Below are 18321 nucleotides of genomic sequence, written 5' to 3'. Positions count from 1 at the left end.
TGTCTGTGGGATGGAGTTCTTCAGTATTGGGGTAAAGAACCTCTTGTTGTGATGACCTGTTGCTTTTGGTTTTTCCATGTTGCAAAAAATTGAACAATAAAAATAGATGGCAAGTGTTGATCGAATTGATTGGGATTTGAAATTTGAAGTCTTTGAAAGCTGACAGATCAAAATCAGTTTCTCAATTTGTACGGTTCAAAGCCTTTGAACAATTTGCTTCTAACCTAGAAAAAAGCTACTCCAAATCAATTGCCAAGAGGTCAACAATCATAGAAGCTGCTTAAATAGTTCCAATCATCCCCTCTAATGGTGGAAGAATATATAATTTGCTATTTATCTTACTGCTTGAACCGGCAAAAGACATTTCTTGTTAAGTTGCTTACCCATTTAAGAATGAACTCACTGAGTTTCAAGAAATCATATCTTCTTCCTACGTATTCACCCAGCAGTCAGAAGCTCTTTTAAATGGGCTATCTAATCCTATAGTAATTAAATATGAATCTCCTTTTCTAGGCACTTAACTAGAGGCTTTTTTTTTGGGGGGATAATCACTTAGATTGAGATTTTTGAGGCAATAATATCCTACAACGTTGTAATACAAAAGAAAATTACAAGACCGTGATATCAATATCTAACTAATCCATTTGTGGTATTTAATTTTCCTAACTTATTTGATTTGGACACCTGTGGGTTTAGGATTGTAAGACGGGCTATAAAGTCTCAAGTCCTCTCTTCAAGGTTAACACTGACGCTATTGCTAATTCAACTGCAAAATATGGCGATACATTAAAAAAAAAAAGGCAGAATGAACTCGTCCTGAGACAAAGTCATGTTCAAAATGTATCATAATTGTTTAAAAAAAAACCTTTCCCCAATTTTTAATGTTGAAAAAATGAGAACTAGGGCATTCCACGGGTCTAGCATTGGACCCACCAGGGTTCACCAAAACCCGCCCAAATATTGAGTCGGATTTGAGATATGTCGGGTCAGAAAAATAAAAGTCCAAGCCCGACCCATCTAATTCAAAGGATAATTAACATACATATTTCAGCTTAAAAACACATAAGTAATGCTCGGATTAGCTGGATTGGGTTATATATTTGGTAAAGTTCATAGCTCAAACTGGCCCGGTGTTACTCGGGTCGAGTTTGGGACGACCCACGTATTCGGGTCTGCATTTTCATTCCCTTATGTGGATATACATGTTCGAGTCAGTTCGGGTCCTAAACCCACCCATTGACAGCCCTATGAGAGTACACCAAATGACATTCACTTTTCTTCTAAGCCATTCAGTTCCTTTCTAAAATACTTTTTTTTATTAAATACCAACCACAAGTGGGGCGCAAGAGTTGCAATCCGAACCGGATCCAAGTCCATACCCGCAATGGGAAGGCTGCCATTTTTGCTTGGTCTTCATTCCTTCCTGTTGCCCACAACCAGAGATTTTTAAGAGAGAGAGAGAGAGAGAGAGAGAGAGAGAGAGAGAGAGAGAGAGAGAGAGAGAGAGAGAGAGAGAGAGAGATGAGTTCTCCTCTGTTCCACTCACCCAACTCTCCCGTGTCGAGCGAGAGGTGGAGGGACGAAGTTTACGTGAGCACGGTGCCCCTCCGTGCCACCAAGGCCCCCGCGCAGTGGCTGATGTCAGCGGCTTACTCCCTCAACCTGTGGGAGATGAAGCATTACATAGTCCTCATCAGACCCTCCTCCTCCTCCCCATCTCAATCTCAGGTTTTTCACATCCTCTTCCTTCTCTGTCTCTTCAAGTTCTTAGCCCTTTTCTTCTATCTTGAATTGGGTTCTATTGCTACTTGAGAGAGAGGACGAAATTCTACATAAACCTTGCTTATCCTGAAAATTGGTATTATATAGTTTGGCCTTTTAATGGCCATATAGTTGACTTCCATTTTATCAGATTAGTTCTGTTACAATATATTTTTCTTTCTTGCTTTTGTTTTTATTGGAATTCATGTATAGAATTTCTGGGGAATAACCGCAAAAATATGTCGATATATGGTTCGTTTAGGACTTGAGGGAAAGAAAGAATCATGGTTGAAGTGATAGATGTTTTACAATCTTTCTCTTAGCTCAGCTGACGTTTGGGCCTTGTCATACGAACCATGGTGTTTTAACCTTAGTGAAAGTCGCCATGTTGGGTTAGAAATCTGAAACCTGTGCCTAAGTGCAAGTGGAGCTGGGGCTTGCACTTTGTGTTTTTAACCATACTGGGATTCTATTGAAGTGGAGCTGACGCTTACATTTTGTTTTTCTAACCATACTGAAATTCTATTAAAAAACAGTTTCTGATGTGCACATATAAATGATTCTTTCGAATATGCAGGCTCTTGTATTTGATTTTCAACCTCAAGATCCTGAAAATCTATTTGTAGCTCTGGCTGCATTATCGGGTAGGCAAGTTCCAGGTATGCTTTGTATCGTGCTAGATCTGATAATATTTTTGATATGATGACTATAAAGGAAGAAACGTTACACTACAAAGCATGACTGTTTGTAGTTGTACCATGTGAAAAATACAAAATATGGCGGGATTCACATTTAGAGGAAGAAAATACAAGGAAGCATGACTTTTCTACCATATGAAGATACAAAATAGGCAAGATTTGAACATATGAAGAGTTCATTTCATTTTTTGGTCATTTAAATGTTACAGACAACTAAAAGAACATAATGTGAAACATGGTCCATGTAATCACTTCAACAAAATTACAACATCTAAGCCTGGTAGACTTCCAACACTTACCAATATGACTTGCAACTGTGGATGCTGGTTGAATGTGTTATCAAGAATTCTGCTCTGTGCCCATGCAATGGAACTATGTAGGCTATAAAATCATGGAGTCCAAGCCTTCATGGACCAGTTTCCATTCCATAGGTGACTCTTATTAACATCTTACTTGGAGTAAGACTCATGTAACAAATTTACTAGGGGCCTTAGATATACGATCAGATCTCCTAAGATTGGTCACATCTATGGGTTGGTTTTGCATGAACTTATCAAGTGCACATGGAATAGACTTTAAGCTGTCCACTTGTGAGTGCAAAACACTTACTATCAAATTGATATGCAGATGCCTACAATAGTACAATGGACTTAGCTGCAGGCAGTATTGCATATCAGACATTCACCCTATCACATGTGGCACCTCATTGTCTTTTGGAGATTCCCTCTCTGGAAACTTAGTATTTAATCCTGCCAGCTCTTTTCACATGGAGAATCTGGATCCTCACATTGTTATCTTCAGGAGGGATGATCTTCCTATGATTTCACATGAGTTCGAATGACTGCAACATTGGTATCATGAAATCATATCACCTAATATTGTCCCATGTTTGATTTTATGGTAGACAGATAAAGACGTGTTCATGGAACACACATCCTAGTATGTTGGCAGTTTCAGCCTTCAGAGCCTGCTTTGATGATTGACAAATTTTGGGAGCTTGGCACAAGAATGAAGTGAAATTTTAACAGTTATCCATGTATCTTTTGAGCTTTTGACATCTAGTGATAGCCTGTTTCTTTTTCATATTTAAATTGATGTCTTTCATTTTCTCTTGCACTACAAAGGACACTGCTTTTATCAAATCCATGTGTTGTATTTCTTTTATGATGTTTTATAAGCCATTTTCTGCATGAGTGACCTAAATGAGATCAATGTGTCTCAGATATTTAGGATATTTATTTTTATGCTCTTTTTAAATGAAAAAGTTTCTTGTTTCAGGTATTACTCGTGTAAGAAGTGTAACAGCATTTCCAAAAAGCAAATCCTGGTTTGTTGGATTTTCAAAGGGGAATGGAGTTGACCTGGCTCACAAATTTAATAAGAGTTGGCAAACTAACCTGGAGCTTGGGAAACATGATTGCCGTCATTACACCAATGGTTCGCTTCATCTACCTACACTAGTCGAATACCCACTTCTCTGTGTGTGTGTGTGGTGCATGCATGCATTTGTACGAGTGTACATTCCATTTAATTTTTTATAGAAGCCTAAATCAAGTCATGATCCAATCCTGAGCTCCAATATATCACCTGCCAGGCTGCTCCTAGGCTCAATCCTGGCCAGACTGCTCAGACTTTAAATTTGGACCCATGCCAAACTTGTCCATGCATTGGTACCATAATGACAAATATCGCGAGATTTATCAAAATCTCGCTATAATATCGCGAGAAAAGTTCAAAACGGCAATTTCTCGCGAGATTTTCAAAATATCGCAAGATTTATGAAAAAAACATAAATACCATGATTTAAACGTGATATTTACGTTTTAAACGGCTATTTATCGCAAAAAAAAACCATGTATTTTATTTTTTAATAATTTTTATTAATATTTTCTTATAAAAATATTTTTTATATTTTTTAATTGATTTTTTTATTGCCGAGATTTTGCTGAAAAAATGCGAGATTTATGATTTTTTTTTTTTATTTCTCGCAAGTTTTTGAAAAACGAGAAATTGCCTATAAAAACGTGTCACTATGATTGGTACACGCTGTTTCATTTCAGTCAAGGCATAAAGGCTTTTCAGTTGTCTTGTGTACTATGTTGTGATCATCTCTTGGGAATGTTTTAAATTTCAAGAAGACTTCATGAATAACTGATAAATTTATTTGTTGCTCTACAAGGGTTGGTCGAGTGTTTGACTGGTGAAGCACAAGCATTGGAGCGTTTACGAGGGGAATCCTAAAGTTCATTGGTATGCGAACATCAATTTATAACACTGGTTGAAAGTGTCAAGGAGCCAAACTTTTGGTCAATATATCAACTTGTTCCTTAGAGCTTAAATGCTCTAATGAAATAACTCTATCTTCATAAGCCTTCTTTGTAAAGTGACAATCAATTTTAATATGTTTGGTTCTCTCATGAATTTTGGGATTTTTAGCAATATGGATTATACTCATGTTGTCACAATATAAGAAATTACTTCCACTCCAAACTTTTTTAGAAGCCATCTTATTCAAATGATTTTCGCAGTGACTTATGCCATGGCCCTATATTCTGCCTGTAGACAATATAACATGCTGTTGTTTCTTGTTCTTCCAAGATATCAAAGAACTAGCAAGAAAAACACAAAATCTTATAGTTGAAAGATAGTCCTTGGTTGATCCCCCAAAATCTGAATCACAATATGCTCTGATAATATCTTTAGAAGACGAAGTTGAGAAAAACATGCCAAAATGCAGTGTCCCTCACATACTGTACTATTCTAAGCACAACTGCTAAATGAATTGAGGCGGGGCACTCATAAATTGACTAATTGTGTGCACTACATATGTGATGTCAAGTCTAGAGATAGTTAAATATATCAAACTACCCACTAGTTGTTTGTAAAACACATGATCTTCAAGTTCCTCACTATCTGTGGCCCTTAACCTGACATTTGCTTTTATAAGGGTAGGTATTCTTTTATAGTCATCAACAAGTCTAGCCTTCATCACTAGTTCTGCTGCATACTTATGTTGAGACGAATTGAGCCCTCTTCTTGAGTATGTTATTTCCAGTCCTTGGAAGTACTTCAAGTATCTCAAATTCTTCATCTCAAATATGGTTGCCAGACTTTTCTTGGTGTCCATAATTTTCTGTACATTATCTCCAGTGATGATTATATCATTAATATATAGAAGCGATATATACTTTCCATGCTTGGAAGATGATACAAACAAAGAAGGACCACAATAACTCTGCTAAAAAATCAAAGATTTTACTGCATTGCTAAAATTTTCAAACCAAGCATGTGGTTCCTGTTTAACCCCATACAAAGCTCTTCTCAACCTGCACACACGACCCTGAGGATTCGAATATCCTTGAGGCAATTCCATGTAAACTTCCTCTTCCAATTTCTCATTTAGAAAAGCATTCTTTACATCTAGCTACCAAATGTTCGACTGTCGAATAACAACTTCCAGCAAGGTCCTTGTGGTCATGTAAGCCACTGGAGCAAATGTTTCAGCAAAATCAATGCCAAACTACTGACTATAACCTTTAGCTACAAGTCTTGCCTTATATATCTCAATTAACACATTTGCCTTGGTCTTGATTTTGGGTACTCACTTATTCTCTACTACATTCTTGCTATGCTGAAGATTTACAAGGCCCCATGCACCCATTCTTTTGAAAGCTTTTAACTCCTCTACCATTGCCTGCTGCCACTTCTCTTTTGATGTTGCCTTTGCATATGAAATAGTCTCAACATAGGAGTTGATTAAAACAAGAAAAATACGATGTTGAGGAGAAAAAGACTCATATGACACAAACTGAGGAGGAACAAAAACTCAAAAACTACGATGTACCTGAGGTGGAAAAGGTGTAAAAGAGGAGGCTCTTGACTAGTGTGCTCTGAATCAGCTGGAAGGGGACCAGAATTGGTCTTAGGCCTTTCTGCTTCTTCAAATTCTATCTAATTCAAAAATGATATTTCTACCATATTGTCTTGCCTTTTGGATTAGGATAGACTAAACCTACCCCCTTCCTCTTGAGTTATCTATCCTTAACTCTCACATTCCTCTCCACCCCCTTTGACTCAGTAAAAAGTACTAGGAAAGCGAAGTCACCCGAGTCCTTTTCCTTAGGTTCAGCCTTGCTGAAATAAGGTGTATCCTTGTGAAATACTACATGCATCGAGATCCACACACACTTCTCCATTAATTCATAACAGTTATATCCTTTTTGTCTATAAAAAACCCCCAAAAGCAACACTTTATAGAGTGAGGTAAAAGCTTATCTCTATATCTACTAGGCAATTAAACAAAACAAGTGCACCTAAAGACTTCCATCATGCTATAATTAGGCACCGATTCATATCTTTTGAAATTGAGATATACCTTTAAGCACACTTGATGACATATAATTGATCTGGTATACCACCATACAAACTGCATCCACACAATATTTTTTAGGCACCATTCCATACAAAAATAATGCTCTAATAGTCTCCAAAATATGTCTATTCTGCCACACCATTTTGCTCAGGCACGTAGGGACAAGTCTTTTGATGTTCAATTCTTTAATCTTGCAAAAAGCTCTCAAATATGCCACTATTATACTCTCCACCAGAGTCAATACAAATAGCTTTAGAGAATTGATTTTCAACCATCACATACAATTTCTTGAAAATGTCAAAGAGTTCATTTCTATTTCGCATAAAGTAAATCCAAGTAAATTTGGTACAATCATTTATAAAAGTAACAAAATATTACAAACCACTTTTATAGAAGATAAGAGATGCTTCCCATACATCAGAGTGGACAAGTTCAAATGGATTCTCTGACTCTCCCTCTCTCAAACCAAATGGCAGGGCATGACCCTTTGCCAATCTACAACTCTCGCAATCTTGAACATGATCAGAAAATACAAACTTCAAATAAACATCCCAAAGTAACTAAGTACTACAACTTAGAGCTGGAGATGTGTCCCAATATCTGGTGCCACAAAAATAACTCATCCGGACTAGCTGCTCAGAGACCAATTTCACACCTCCTCTGATTGTTCATGTCCAGTCAATCCGGGATAATACAAGTCACCCTTCCTAAGGTCAAATTCAATTCTTTTCCCTGATAACTGATCCTGTACAACACAGTCAATAAGAGAAAAGATAACATTACAGTTAAACTGATTATTTTACCAAAAAAAAAAAGATTCATGGCTAAGGACGTGACATGATAAACTTGCGAGGTATTAAGTTTACTTTCAGGAAAAGAACTAGAAGAGACAATGCCAACTTTAGAAATGGACATAAGATCCCATTAATCATTCATTTTAGTGATTTTCCAGTTTGTTTCTGCATAAACTCAAGTATTAAATTAAATATATAGTACAACCACTACATGGAACATCCATGCTATACATAGATGAAATGTTACAAGCTGCTTCCATTGTTTTTGTATATTTTGTTTATGAATGCGTAATAAGACAATGCTACCCATGAATTTGATGTGATTCCTTACAGACAGAATGTCATGCATATTGCTAACCCTTTGTGCATTAAATTCAAGACCTAGATCCGCCGATTGGAGGCTGAACTTGATTTGGTGCATCTGGAGTCACTGCAATTGAATGCATTTTTGTGTTTTTTGGTCCAAGTTATGAGTAATGAGGATCCGTTATGTATTCTAAAATGTGACTGTAAACATGTCTGTGACACATTTCTAAGCATGCGGAGCATCTGCAAGTCAATATAGAACCACAATAATGGTTTGTTGTGGGCTTCTATATATGCCATCTTGAGACTGGTATATTGCTTTGTGTGATAGTATCAGTCTCAATCATGCCTTTAGACTTTTTGTATATTTGTCAATAATTGTCCTGAAATTGCACACTTTTACTGAATAAATACTTTGGAAGTAAAGGTGTTGTATTGTGCTAGATCATCAGAACGTTCTAGGATCTGTTGATAAGATTTGGCCAAAGGTTTTCGTCCTTGTAAAACATCAATATTAGTTCGCTTCTATTTATTGTGAATGTGGAGCGCTTTTTACCCCAGCATCCATATTCTTCTGAAGACGGACCATAAAGGTAACCATATATATCATCTGGATAACTAAAGATTCCCTCCAGAAAGATGTTTGTTGTTATTATTTGACTCCACTGACTAAAGTTGACTTTCTGGCTTATGTGGTTAATGTGGAGGCTGACGACCATTCTAAGTGGAGGTTGGAAATTACACAAGGCAATCCATTTATGGTTGAAAACCTAGTTCATGGAATGAGGAATCAGTGGATTTGGGTGTCTTTGATCCATTGATTGACCTTATTTCTTTGCATTAATTGAGAAAAACATTATTATTATTTTTTTAATTGAAGCCTAGATCAGTTGGTTGTAATTTGGAATTGCTTTTTAAATTACTAAAGGGTAAAATTCAAAGGATTTATTTCCTGATCCAGCAGGAATAACAGTGAAAGATGCCATCAAGTTGGAAGAGAAACCTCTTTAGGAGGTTGAGAAGGGAAATTGACATCATTGAAGAACCTGGGGAAGGGAAATCGTAAATGTTAAGAGTCGTCAATCTTTGACAAGATTATTTTGATACTTTATAGTTACATAATGCAAGTCAGCACCGTACATATTGATCAGCTGAAAGTTGAAAAGCTTTTCAGATGGCATGTTAGCCATTGTATGAGTCACCGACTTGAATTTGGGCTCCTAATGATCTTATTACAGTTAAAGGAGTAAACAAGCCTAGCTGAATCTAATTTTAGGTTCATACATGCATTGTTAAGAAATAGTGAGTTCAAGCTTGGACTTGCTTTGAGCCTAGTATACCAAGTTGGAACTTGATTTTCTTTGGTTCTTGAGCTTTACATCAAGTCGCAGCTGAATTTGGAACTTAACCTGTTCATTATCATTGACATCAATGGCATCATCTTTATCATCACTATAATGAAATGTTTTTGGACTTGTATTTTATGCAGCACAAGGTTGTCCTAAAGAAGCCTGTGTATGTATTTATGATTCAAACAGCATAAATTAGTATTCTCTTAAGCACTTTGTTCAAACTAAGAACAAAAGGAAAAAATGTAATAACTAATTATTAACTAAAATAAATGAGTCTTATTTCCCAGGGGCACACACTTAGGCATAGTGCAAATGATCAGTTATAAGTAAAGAATAATGTTGAAAGAGGAAGTTAACGATGCCTATCATGAGAGTTAAGCAAAGAAAGATGAGGGTTGTAAAGAAATGAGATATTTTTTAATAATCTAAATTTAATTTTAAGGTAAAATAATGGTTTTTAAAATAACAGATGCACACACACACACGCGCGCGCACACACACGTACTTACATATTAAGTGAAACAAGCTTTAGCCAGTCAGATCGAGTCAAGCTTCCTATGTTGCTAAGCTTGGCCTGATTTCTGCTCAGACTTAAAATTAGCATTTGAGCTTGCATTGTTAGCTTAACAGAAAACTTTCAGCGGGTCAAACTTGAGTCAAGCTCAAATAACTTGATTTGATTACCATCTTACTGGTGATTTGTTATTTAATTGTCAACATTTTGATCAATGGTGATCCACTTTCGCCTAAATATATTGAATAAGTACAAATTTATTTCAAATTTAATATGATTAGCTGTTCTAGCATCAAAATGTCCAGCTATACATTCAGACTATTGAGATATACGTACGAGGCCTTCATTAATGCTGATAATTGATTGTGTAAGATACCAAATAACTCTTGATATTATAGGGAAGTCATGGCTCGGGTTTGGTTCAGACCCAGGTGAGTTCAAATCTGGATCTGTTTTGAGGTACCGGGTCCAGACCAGGATCCTATCAGGGTCTGCTATAAGGAAAACCATGCCTGGGACCTATATGTATTACATGAACCAGATCTGGTCCATACCCGGTAAAATAATAACTTTTTTATATTGAAAAATTATGGGTCATAATAGGAACTTGGGGCGGATCTGGATCTGGTATGAAATTTCACAAACCATGCCCCGCTCCATATACTAATCAGACCCTTTGGGTTCGACCGGGTTTCTAATCGGACCTCCTTTTTTATCTCCAAACCCTGACCCTATAGGGTTTAGTATGGGTCGAATCTGTGTCAAACCTGACCCATTGACACCCCTAATAATTTCTATGATACTGGATACTGGGAGGTTCGGCTCTTGGAGGGAGGAAAATAGCAAGTTCATTGCTATTAAACTGTGTGCTCTTACCGAACAAATATCATTCTTTCATGGGTCTGGATCCGATTTTCTTTACAGTAGCTTTTGCTTCAAATCATTCCTCTTGCGAAATCTTCTTGTACATTTTATATTTAGACATTTTCAATGTATGCCGTGCCCAGAGCATGGCCAGAGCCTAAGGGGCCTAGCCTGGATTGTCAGTTTGGATGTGATTGGGTCCAGATCGTCATATATGGTTTGGATCAGTATCAGATCTGATTCACTGATTCTACTCTATATCATTGATGCCATGTAAGATATGTGTGACTCACTATGCTCTATTAATCCATAAGTTTATATGGCATGACTGTATCCTCTCAGCTTATCTAATAAAAGAATCACTTTTGGTGCCTACCCCTTGCATGCAAATCAAAGGGCTTCACATTCCTGGCTAGCGGGTCGGCTCATATATCTTAGGTTGACAAGATGTCGAGAGTTTGATACTCAGGGTGTGTTCCTTGCCACACAGCAGAAGCATGCCGAAGCTGGGTGCTTCACCTGGAGGGCAAGGTTTCCCTTGGGATTTTACGCAGACTAGGATTCAATAAAACAATGTTTTTGTTCCGGACTACCACGTTTTTCACCTTTTTTCTATGATGTATATACCTCTTTGGCACTCTAGAGTGCCCCACAAGGCCTTACAGCTTAAGAACTCCGTGTATTTGGATCATCTCTTTCCCTCTTGATGTACTTTGCTTTCAAGTATCTATAAACAATTTTTTTGCATCCTTGTCTCTTTGCTCTCTTTGTGTTTGTGCATGCGCGTACTCTTGCTTCTCCTCATGCACGTGTGCTATGCGTTGCTTGTGCGCTTAAAAGGCCTGCTTTTGGTGTTTGCAAATTCTCGAAGCCCGTTACAAGTTGGTACCAGAGCCTTGTCGACATTGAGAGTGACAATGGCACTAAAGAAGAATGCCATGACTCCTTCAAGCAGTATGGTTCCTGCTGATGAAGATTTTATGGCCGATGATTGAGTGTCAGCCATCTCGCGCGATGTTGCGGAGCTGACTGGGACAGCGACCAACATGGAGAAGTTGGTTAATAGAACTTGTGTTGCTTTTAATGATATCAATGCAGAGATCAAGATAGCAGTAGAGAGAGTGGAAGACTCGGTGGAAAGTCTTGCCACTAAACTTAACTACTCGGTGAAAGACCTTTCTATCATGGTTGTTGAATTGGATGTTGTCCGACAAAAGAATGAACAATTGGAGCGGTAGTTAAGGACTGCTCCGGCTGACGACGTTGCGACATACGTGGATAGACCACGTTACAGGCTACCTGAGCCCGCAAAGTATAAAGGCACGTGAGACTCACAGGATCTTGAGAATTTTATTTACAAGATGGACCAATTTTTAGAAGCTGCGAGGATAGAGGAGGACGCAGATAGGCTGCGGACCGCAACAATGTACTTTGCGGATGAAGCGACTCTCTGGTAGAGACGCCGCTTGGGTGATGTTCGACGGGGATTGATTGCTATAGTCCCATGAGAGGATCTCCAAAAGAAATTGTGAGACTACTTTCTACCTAAAAATAAAGAGAAAAGGCCAGCAAAAGATTGTTGGCGTTGAAACAGATAGGGTCAGTGCATGACTATGTCAAGACATTTTCTTTGATAATGCTGAAAGTTGAGAGAATGGATGATCAAGATTGGTTGTTCTATTTTGGCAACGGTATACAAGGATGGGCAAACCAAGAACTCATTCAGCACGACCTTGCAATGCTAGCTGAGGCACTGATAGTTGTAGAAAAACTTGTCGAGCTTGATAGGAATGCCCCTGCATTTCAAGGCAGACATCAAGGAAATGATTGCAACAATCAAAGGGACAACCGAAGGAATGACCAAGGACAAAATGTTGGTCGGGGGAACCAGCAAAATCATGGTCGAAAAGATGGCCAAAATAATAACCAAAATTGGAAAAACTTTCAGGGCGACAATTATCGTCGTCGTGACTGTCGTATCTGACACGGGGATCATTGGCATGATACATATCCCAACAGAAACCGCGGTCAAGGGAATTGAGATAACTGCACACCCCGAGCTGCGAATGCTGTTCAGGATGAGGAAGAAGATCAACCTGCAGAGGCGCCAACACTTGGCGCAATGGAGATGATGAATCCAGTAAAGGTCGCAACTGTTGCAGAACCGACAATATGCAAAGAGTTGATGTACTTGGAACTTTTGCTCAACGGAAGGCTTACCAAGGCATTGGTAGACACTGGCGCCACACATAACTTTATCTCGCATGAAGAAGCAGAACGGTTGGGATTACAATGAGAATAGAAAGAGAGTTGCATGAAAGTGGTTAATTCGGAGGCTAAGGCCATTTACGATGTCGCTCGTGATGCACCAGTGCAGATCCATAACTAGTCGGGAAGGATCACATTATCAGTCACACCTATGGATGATTTTAAAGTCATCCTCAGGATGGAATTCTTGAGAAGCAATAAAGCAGTGTTGATGCCCAACCTCAACGTTGTCAGCTTTGAGAGTGAGAATCAACCCTGCATGGTTACTGCGATAGCAGGGAAGCCCTATGAGAGCTTGGTGTCTGCGCTCTAGTTGAAGAGAGGCATGAAAAGCGGTGACAAGACTTTTTTGTCACAATCTATGCTACAGACGAGGCAGAAGAAGCCGCAGATGTCCCAGAGGCTTTAGCGCCAGTATTAAATGAGTTTGGCGATGTTATGCTTGTCGAGATGCTGAAGAAGCTACCTCCGAGGCGTGAGGTAGACCATCAGATTGAACTAGTACCAGGTGCATGACCACCCGCAATGACTCCTTATCGCATGACAATTTCTAAGCTGTAGAAATTACGCAAACAATTGGATGATATGCTCGAAGTAGAGATCATCCAACCATCCAAAGCTCCCTTTGGAGCACCTATGCTGTTTCAAGCAAAGCATAATGGGTCAAAGCGGTTGTGCGTCGATTATAGGGCACTGAACAAAATGATGGTGAAAAACAAGTACCCGCTTCCTTTAATCACAGACTTGTTTGATCAACTTGGAAAGGTGAATGTCTTCTCTAAGTTGGATTTGAGATCTGGCTACTGGCAAGTCAGAGTTGCAGAAGGGGATGAGCCAAAGACTACCTGTGTAGCGCGATATGAGGCATCTGAATTCCTTGTCATACCCTTTGGCTTGACGAACATGCCCACTACCTTTTCAACCTTAATGAATAAGATCTTCTACCCCCACCTTGACAAGTTTGTCATCGTGTACCTGGACGACATAGTGGTGTACAGTGACTCAATGGAGCAGCATGTTCAGCACCTTCAGATTGTGTTTCAGACTCTGAAGGACCACGAGTTGTATGTCAAGCGGGAGAAGTACCTATTCGGCCAAAAGGAAGTCCATTTTCTTCGGCATATTGTAGGAGGAGGCATTCTCAAAATGAACCACAGGAAGATTGAGGCTATTCAAGCATGGGAGTTGCCCTCTAAGGTTCCAGAGTTACGCTCCTTCTTGGGGCTTGCAAATTATTACCGACGCTTCATCAAGGGATACTCGCAGATTGCTGCAGCGCTCACAGATCTATTGAAAAAGGACAGACCATGGCTATGGTTTGATGCCTGCCAGAAGGCTTTTGATTGGTTGAAGCATGCTCTGACAGAGGAGCCAGTGCTGAAGTTGCCCGAATGTCAGCAACCGTTTGAAGTGCAGACCGATGCATCTGACTTCGCTATTGGTGGGGTGTTGCTCTAAGGACATCCTATCACATTTGAAAGCAGAAAGTTGAACGACACTGAGCGTCGATACACTGTGCATGAGCGTGAGATGTTGGTGGTCGTGCACTGTCTTCGCACATGGAGGCACTATCTTTTGGGGGCGCAGTTTATTGTGCGCACTAACAACATTGTGACAAGTTACTTTTAGACTCAAAAGAAGCTGAGTCCAAGGCAAGCACGTTGGCAGGATTTTTTGGCAGAATTCGATATGGACCTCGAATACAAGCCAGGCAGGACCAATGTTGTAGCCGACACCTTGAGTCGAAAGGCAGAACTCGCAGCTTTGCTCGCTTGGGACGGCAGTGTAAGCCAACTGATGAGTGATCTTCTCGAACATGTGCGAGAAGCTTCAAAAAGTGACCCAATGGCTCAACAATTGATTGCATTGGTGAAGGAAGGAAAGACACGAAGATTTTAGCTAGAGGCCGATTTGCTCCACGCAGCGGGCGACCGTCTATATATTTCACAGTAGGATACCTTGAGGAGGCGCTTGATGCACGAGTGCCATGATACCACCTGGGTGGGTCACCCAGGGCAATAAAGGACCTTAGCGTTGTTAGAACGCACATTCTATTGGTCGCAAATGCGCGATGATGTAGATGCTTATGTGCAAACTTACTTGATTTGCCAACAAGACAAGCCCATCAATCAGAGACCCGGTGGACTACTATAGCCCCTACCTGTGCCAAGTCGTCTGTGGTAGTGCATAACCATGGATTTCATTATGAGCTTGCTAAAAGCACAAGGCTATAGTTCGATCTACGTGGTTGTAGATAGGTTCTCGAAGTATGCTCTCTTTGTGCCTGCCCCTACTATCTGCTCAGCTGCAGATACTGCGAAATTGTTCATGCGAAACATAATTAAGTATTGGGGAATTCCTGAGAGCATCGTCATCGATCATGATGCACATTTTAATGGCAAGTTTTGGCGAGAAGTGTTTCGCTTAATGAGGACAAACTTGCATTTCAACACCAATTTTCACCCCCAAACCGATGGACAAATAGAGAGAATAAACGATATGCTAGAGGAATACCTATGGCACTTTGTCAGTGCCAACCAAAGGGATTGGGTTGATTTACTTGATGCAGCTCAATTATGCTACAACCTTCGAAAAAGCGAGTCCTCCGACCACAATCCATTTAAAGTCGCAATCGGATAACAGCCGTAGACTCCGCACTTCCTTTCTGTGTGAGGGCGTGGCAAAACACCTTATGCATACCAGTTCGTCAAGAACTGACAAGATCAGACAGAGTTGACGAAGACATACCTAAACAAGGTGACCAAACACATAAATAAATGGGCAGATAAGAAGCGTCGTTCAACAAAATTTTGTGTTGGTCAAGCTCTTTCCTAACCGCACAATTGTCTTTCAGGGCCACCACCGAGGCCTTATTCGCAGGTATGATGGTCCCTTCACCATTATCAAATGTGTGAAAAACTTGGCATACCCGCTAGACTTGCCAACAAACTTTCAAGTGCATTCGGTATTTCACATATATAACTTGAAGCCGTTTCACGAAGATGAAGGAGATTCTCAACGGAGCATGCTTCAACGTGCTCCCCGCAGCGGGCTCCCTCAATAGTCAGTGTACCAGGTAGAGAGTCAGAGGTCATCCTCAACCATTCCAACAACTATCTAGGAAAAGTCAAAAAGTACTTAGTGCAGTAGAAGGGATTGTCAGAATGTGAAGACACCTGGGAGAAGGCCAACAACATGTTTCAACATCGACAACTTGTAGAAGGCTACCATGAATAATTGGCATCGAGGACGACGGCAACTTAGGCGGGGGAGCGTGTCCAAGACCACCACGTTTTTCACCTTTTTGCTCTGATGTATATACCTCTTTGGCACTCTAGAGTGCCCCACAAGGCCTTACGGCTTAAGAACCCCGTGTATTCAGACCCTCTCTTTTCCTCTTGATGTACTTTGCTTTCAAGTATCTATAAAGAAGCTTTTTGCATCCTTGTCTCTTTGCTCTCTTTGTGTTTGTGCATGTGCGTACTCTTGCTTTCGCTCGTGCACGTGTGCTATGCATTGCTTGTGCGCTTAAAAGGCCTGCTTTCGGCGTTTGCAAATTCTCGAAGCTACATCGCGGGGGCCTTCGCTTCTAAGCCCGTGACAGTTTTCTACGATGCCCATAGAATCGTCCATCTTCTGTAAAAAAAAAATCAGAAGTTATTCTACATGATTTTGTTTAAAATAGGATTAAGCCAGACTCCAACTGTTTGCTGGAAAGAGTGGAGGCTTTATCATATTTACTTTTTTTTTACAATTTGAGATGACAGCAACGAGGCGGATTCACCCTTCTAAGTTGGTGTTCAAAAGTTACAGCTAGGAGGTTGCTGTAACTTTTGAACACCAACTTAGAAGGGTGAATCCAAATTGACCAAAAAAAGGACCCTTCCCTTTGCATCGAATAAACTTCATGAGTAAGATGGAGTTGAACTTCTCTTTGCATCCACTAAACTTCATGCATTCTTTTGGATATAATGAGATGACACCGACGAGGCAAATGCGCCCTTCTAAGTTGGTTTTGCGTAAGTTATAACTAGGTGGTTGGGACCTAGAAAGAATAATGTGCATATGTAGTGCATAGGGCAAACATAATCTGGAGACAAACTGCTCCTGCAGGAGGCTAGCTGATGTGTTTTTTTGTAAATCTGATATGACACCAACAAGGCAAATGCACAAAGTTGGTGTCTATAAGTTATATCTATGAGGTTGGGACTGCCCAGAAGGGCCCTGCACACCTGATTAGGTGGGTTGGCGCAAGGCGTTCAAGCTAAAGGATGTCGAGAGTTTGATACCTAGGATGCACATCCCTTGCCACAAGGCTGAAGCAACAGATGCCCTAGTGGGTGGTCTTAGGGTTTTATGCCGTCGGTGACCATACCTCGGCAGCACTTTCCAGCATGGTGAGTTTGCTGATCCAGCATTGGTTTCCTTGAGCAATATATGAAATAAAAAGGAAACCAGGAGTTTGGTCTACTAGAAAGAATGGAGTGCGTATAGTGCACAGGGGCTGATATATGATGGCGACGAACTGCTCATGACATCTGCTAAACTTAGCTCCTATATTCTTTTAGATAAATCTGACGTATCCCTACTAAGTTGGTGTTCAAGATAGTTGCTATATTAATGCAAAACACTCGGTGTGAGCTGGGTCAGGATGTTTCTTTAGTCCTTGATCCATGATATGCGAACATGCACCAAAAGTATCTTTCAGTAAAATACTGTGGTATGACGAAAAGATCAACCCTGTCAGACATGTAGCCAAGAAAATAACTTTGTGGCCACAACCCACCCGAGTCGCCTGAGTAGCAGTGCGCTTGGAGAAAAGGTGCTGGCCCTTTCCTCCTAGGTTCTACTCACACCGGGTGTGCGGGTGCCTTTAACTGGTTGGTTATGCAAGGGCTCGGGTGTCGGTGACCCCACTCGGGGTTTACCTTGCAGAGATTGTGCCCATTAAGTGACCCTATTATCGGCAAGGATTTCTCATCATAAAAAAAACTTTGCCGCCAGCAGAGTTCTACAGTCCTATTTAATTGAAAAAACTCACTGTAGTGAACATGACCAAGTTCCTGGAAATATTAAATGCATTTACTAAATTAGTGATGTTGCCACGTTCTGGTGTACTAAACACCCTAAACCAAGCTCCCATCTACATTTTGTAATATCATAAAAATACTATGATCATCGATTTTCACTCTCTCTCTCTCTCTCTCTCTCTCTCTCTCTCTCTCTCTCTCTCTCTCTCCCTGGCTTATGCATTTGCAGAGGACAGAATCCCCAAATGGTGGCAACGAAAGCAACTAAAAAATGTTTGCTTCATTTTTTCACTTTTATGCCAAACTTTTTCATCATATATTAGAAGAAAGTAGGGAAATGCAATCAACCACCTTCCCCGTGG

General features: G+C 40.0%; 1 protein-coding gene across 5 annotated transcripts; it reads left to right on the top strand.

Moving 5' to 3' along the window:
- Positions 1 to 1454: 1454 nt before the first annotated feature.
- On the top strand, positions 1455 to 9135 carry LOC149848127 (PTB domain engulfment adapter). 5 transcript variants are annotated; one of them, XM_090020348.1, is made up of 5 exons: positions 1455 to 1728; positions 2339 to 2420; positions 3738 to 3896; positions 4639 to 4709; positions 8893 to 9135. In XM_090020348.1, the coding sequence occupies exons 1-4, from the start codon at positions 1522 to 1524 to the stop codon at positions 4698 to 4700; spliced, it is 510 nt and encodes a 169-aa protein (XP_089876474.1). In that variant the 5' UTR covers positions 1455 to 1521; the 3' UTR covers positions 4701 to 4709; positions 8893 to 9135. The 5 variants fall into 5 exon arrangements, with proteins under 5 accessions (XP_089876474.1, XP_089876472.1, XP_089876473.1 ...); XM_090020346.1 differs by lacking the exon at positions 8893 to 9135 and adding an exon at positions 8005 to 8348; XM_090020347.1 differs by lacking the exon at positions 8893 to 9135 and adding an exon at positions 7959 to 8348.
- The last annotated feature ends 9186 nt before the right edge of the window (positions 9136 to 18321 follow it).

This window comes from Nuphar pumila, chromosome 1 (assembly GCF_984573655.1).
Source record: "Nuphar pumila chromosome 1, dmNupPumi1.hap1.1, whole genome shotgun sequence".
Taxonomy (NCBI): domain Eukaryota; kingdom Viridiplantae; phylum Streptophyta; class Magnoliopsida; order Nymphaeales; family Nymphaeaceae; genus Nuphar; species Nuphar pumila.
The sequence above is the reverse complement of the archived record's forward strand: the minus strand, read 5'-3'. Positions and strand labels throughout refer to the sequence as shown.

Bases quoted from the DNA above. Each gene is read 5' to 3' on its own strand.
- LOC149848127 (XM_090020348.1), top strand. From the start codon at position 1,522: ATGAGTTCTCCTCTGTTCCACTCACCCAACTCTCCCGTGTCGAGCGAG. The intron at 1,729-2,338 runs GTTTTTCACATC...TCGAATATGCAG, and splicing joins CCTCCCCATCTCAATCTCAG to GCTCTTGTATTTGATTTTCA. The intron at 3,897-4,638 runs GTTCGCTTCATC...TTGCTCTACAAG, and splicing joins TTGCCGTCATTACACCAATG to GGTTGGTCGAGTGTTTGACT.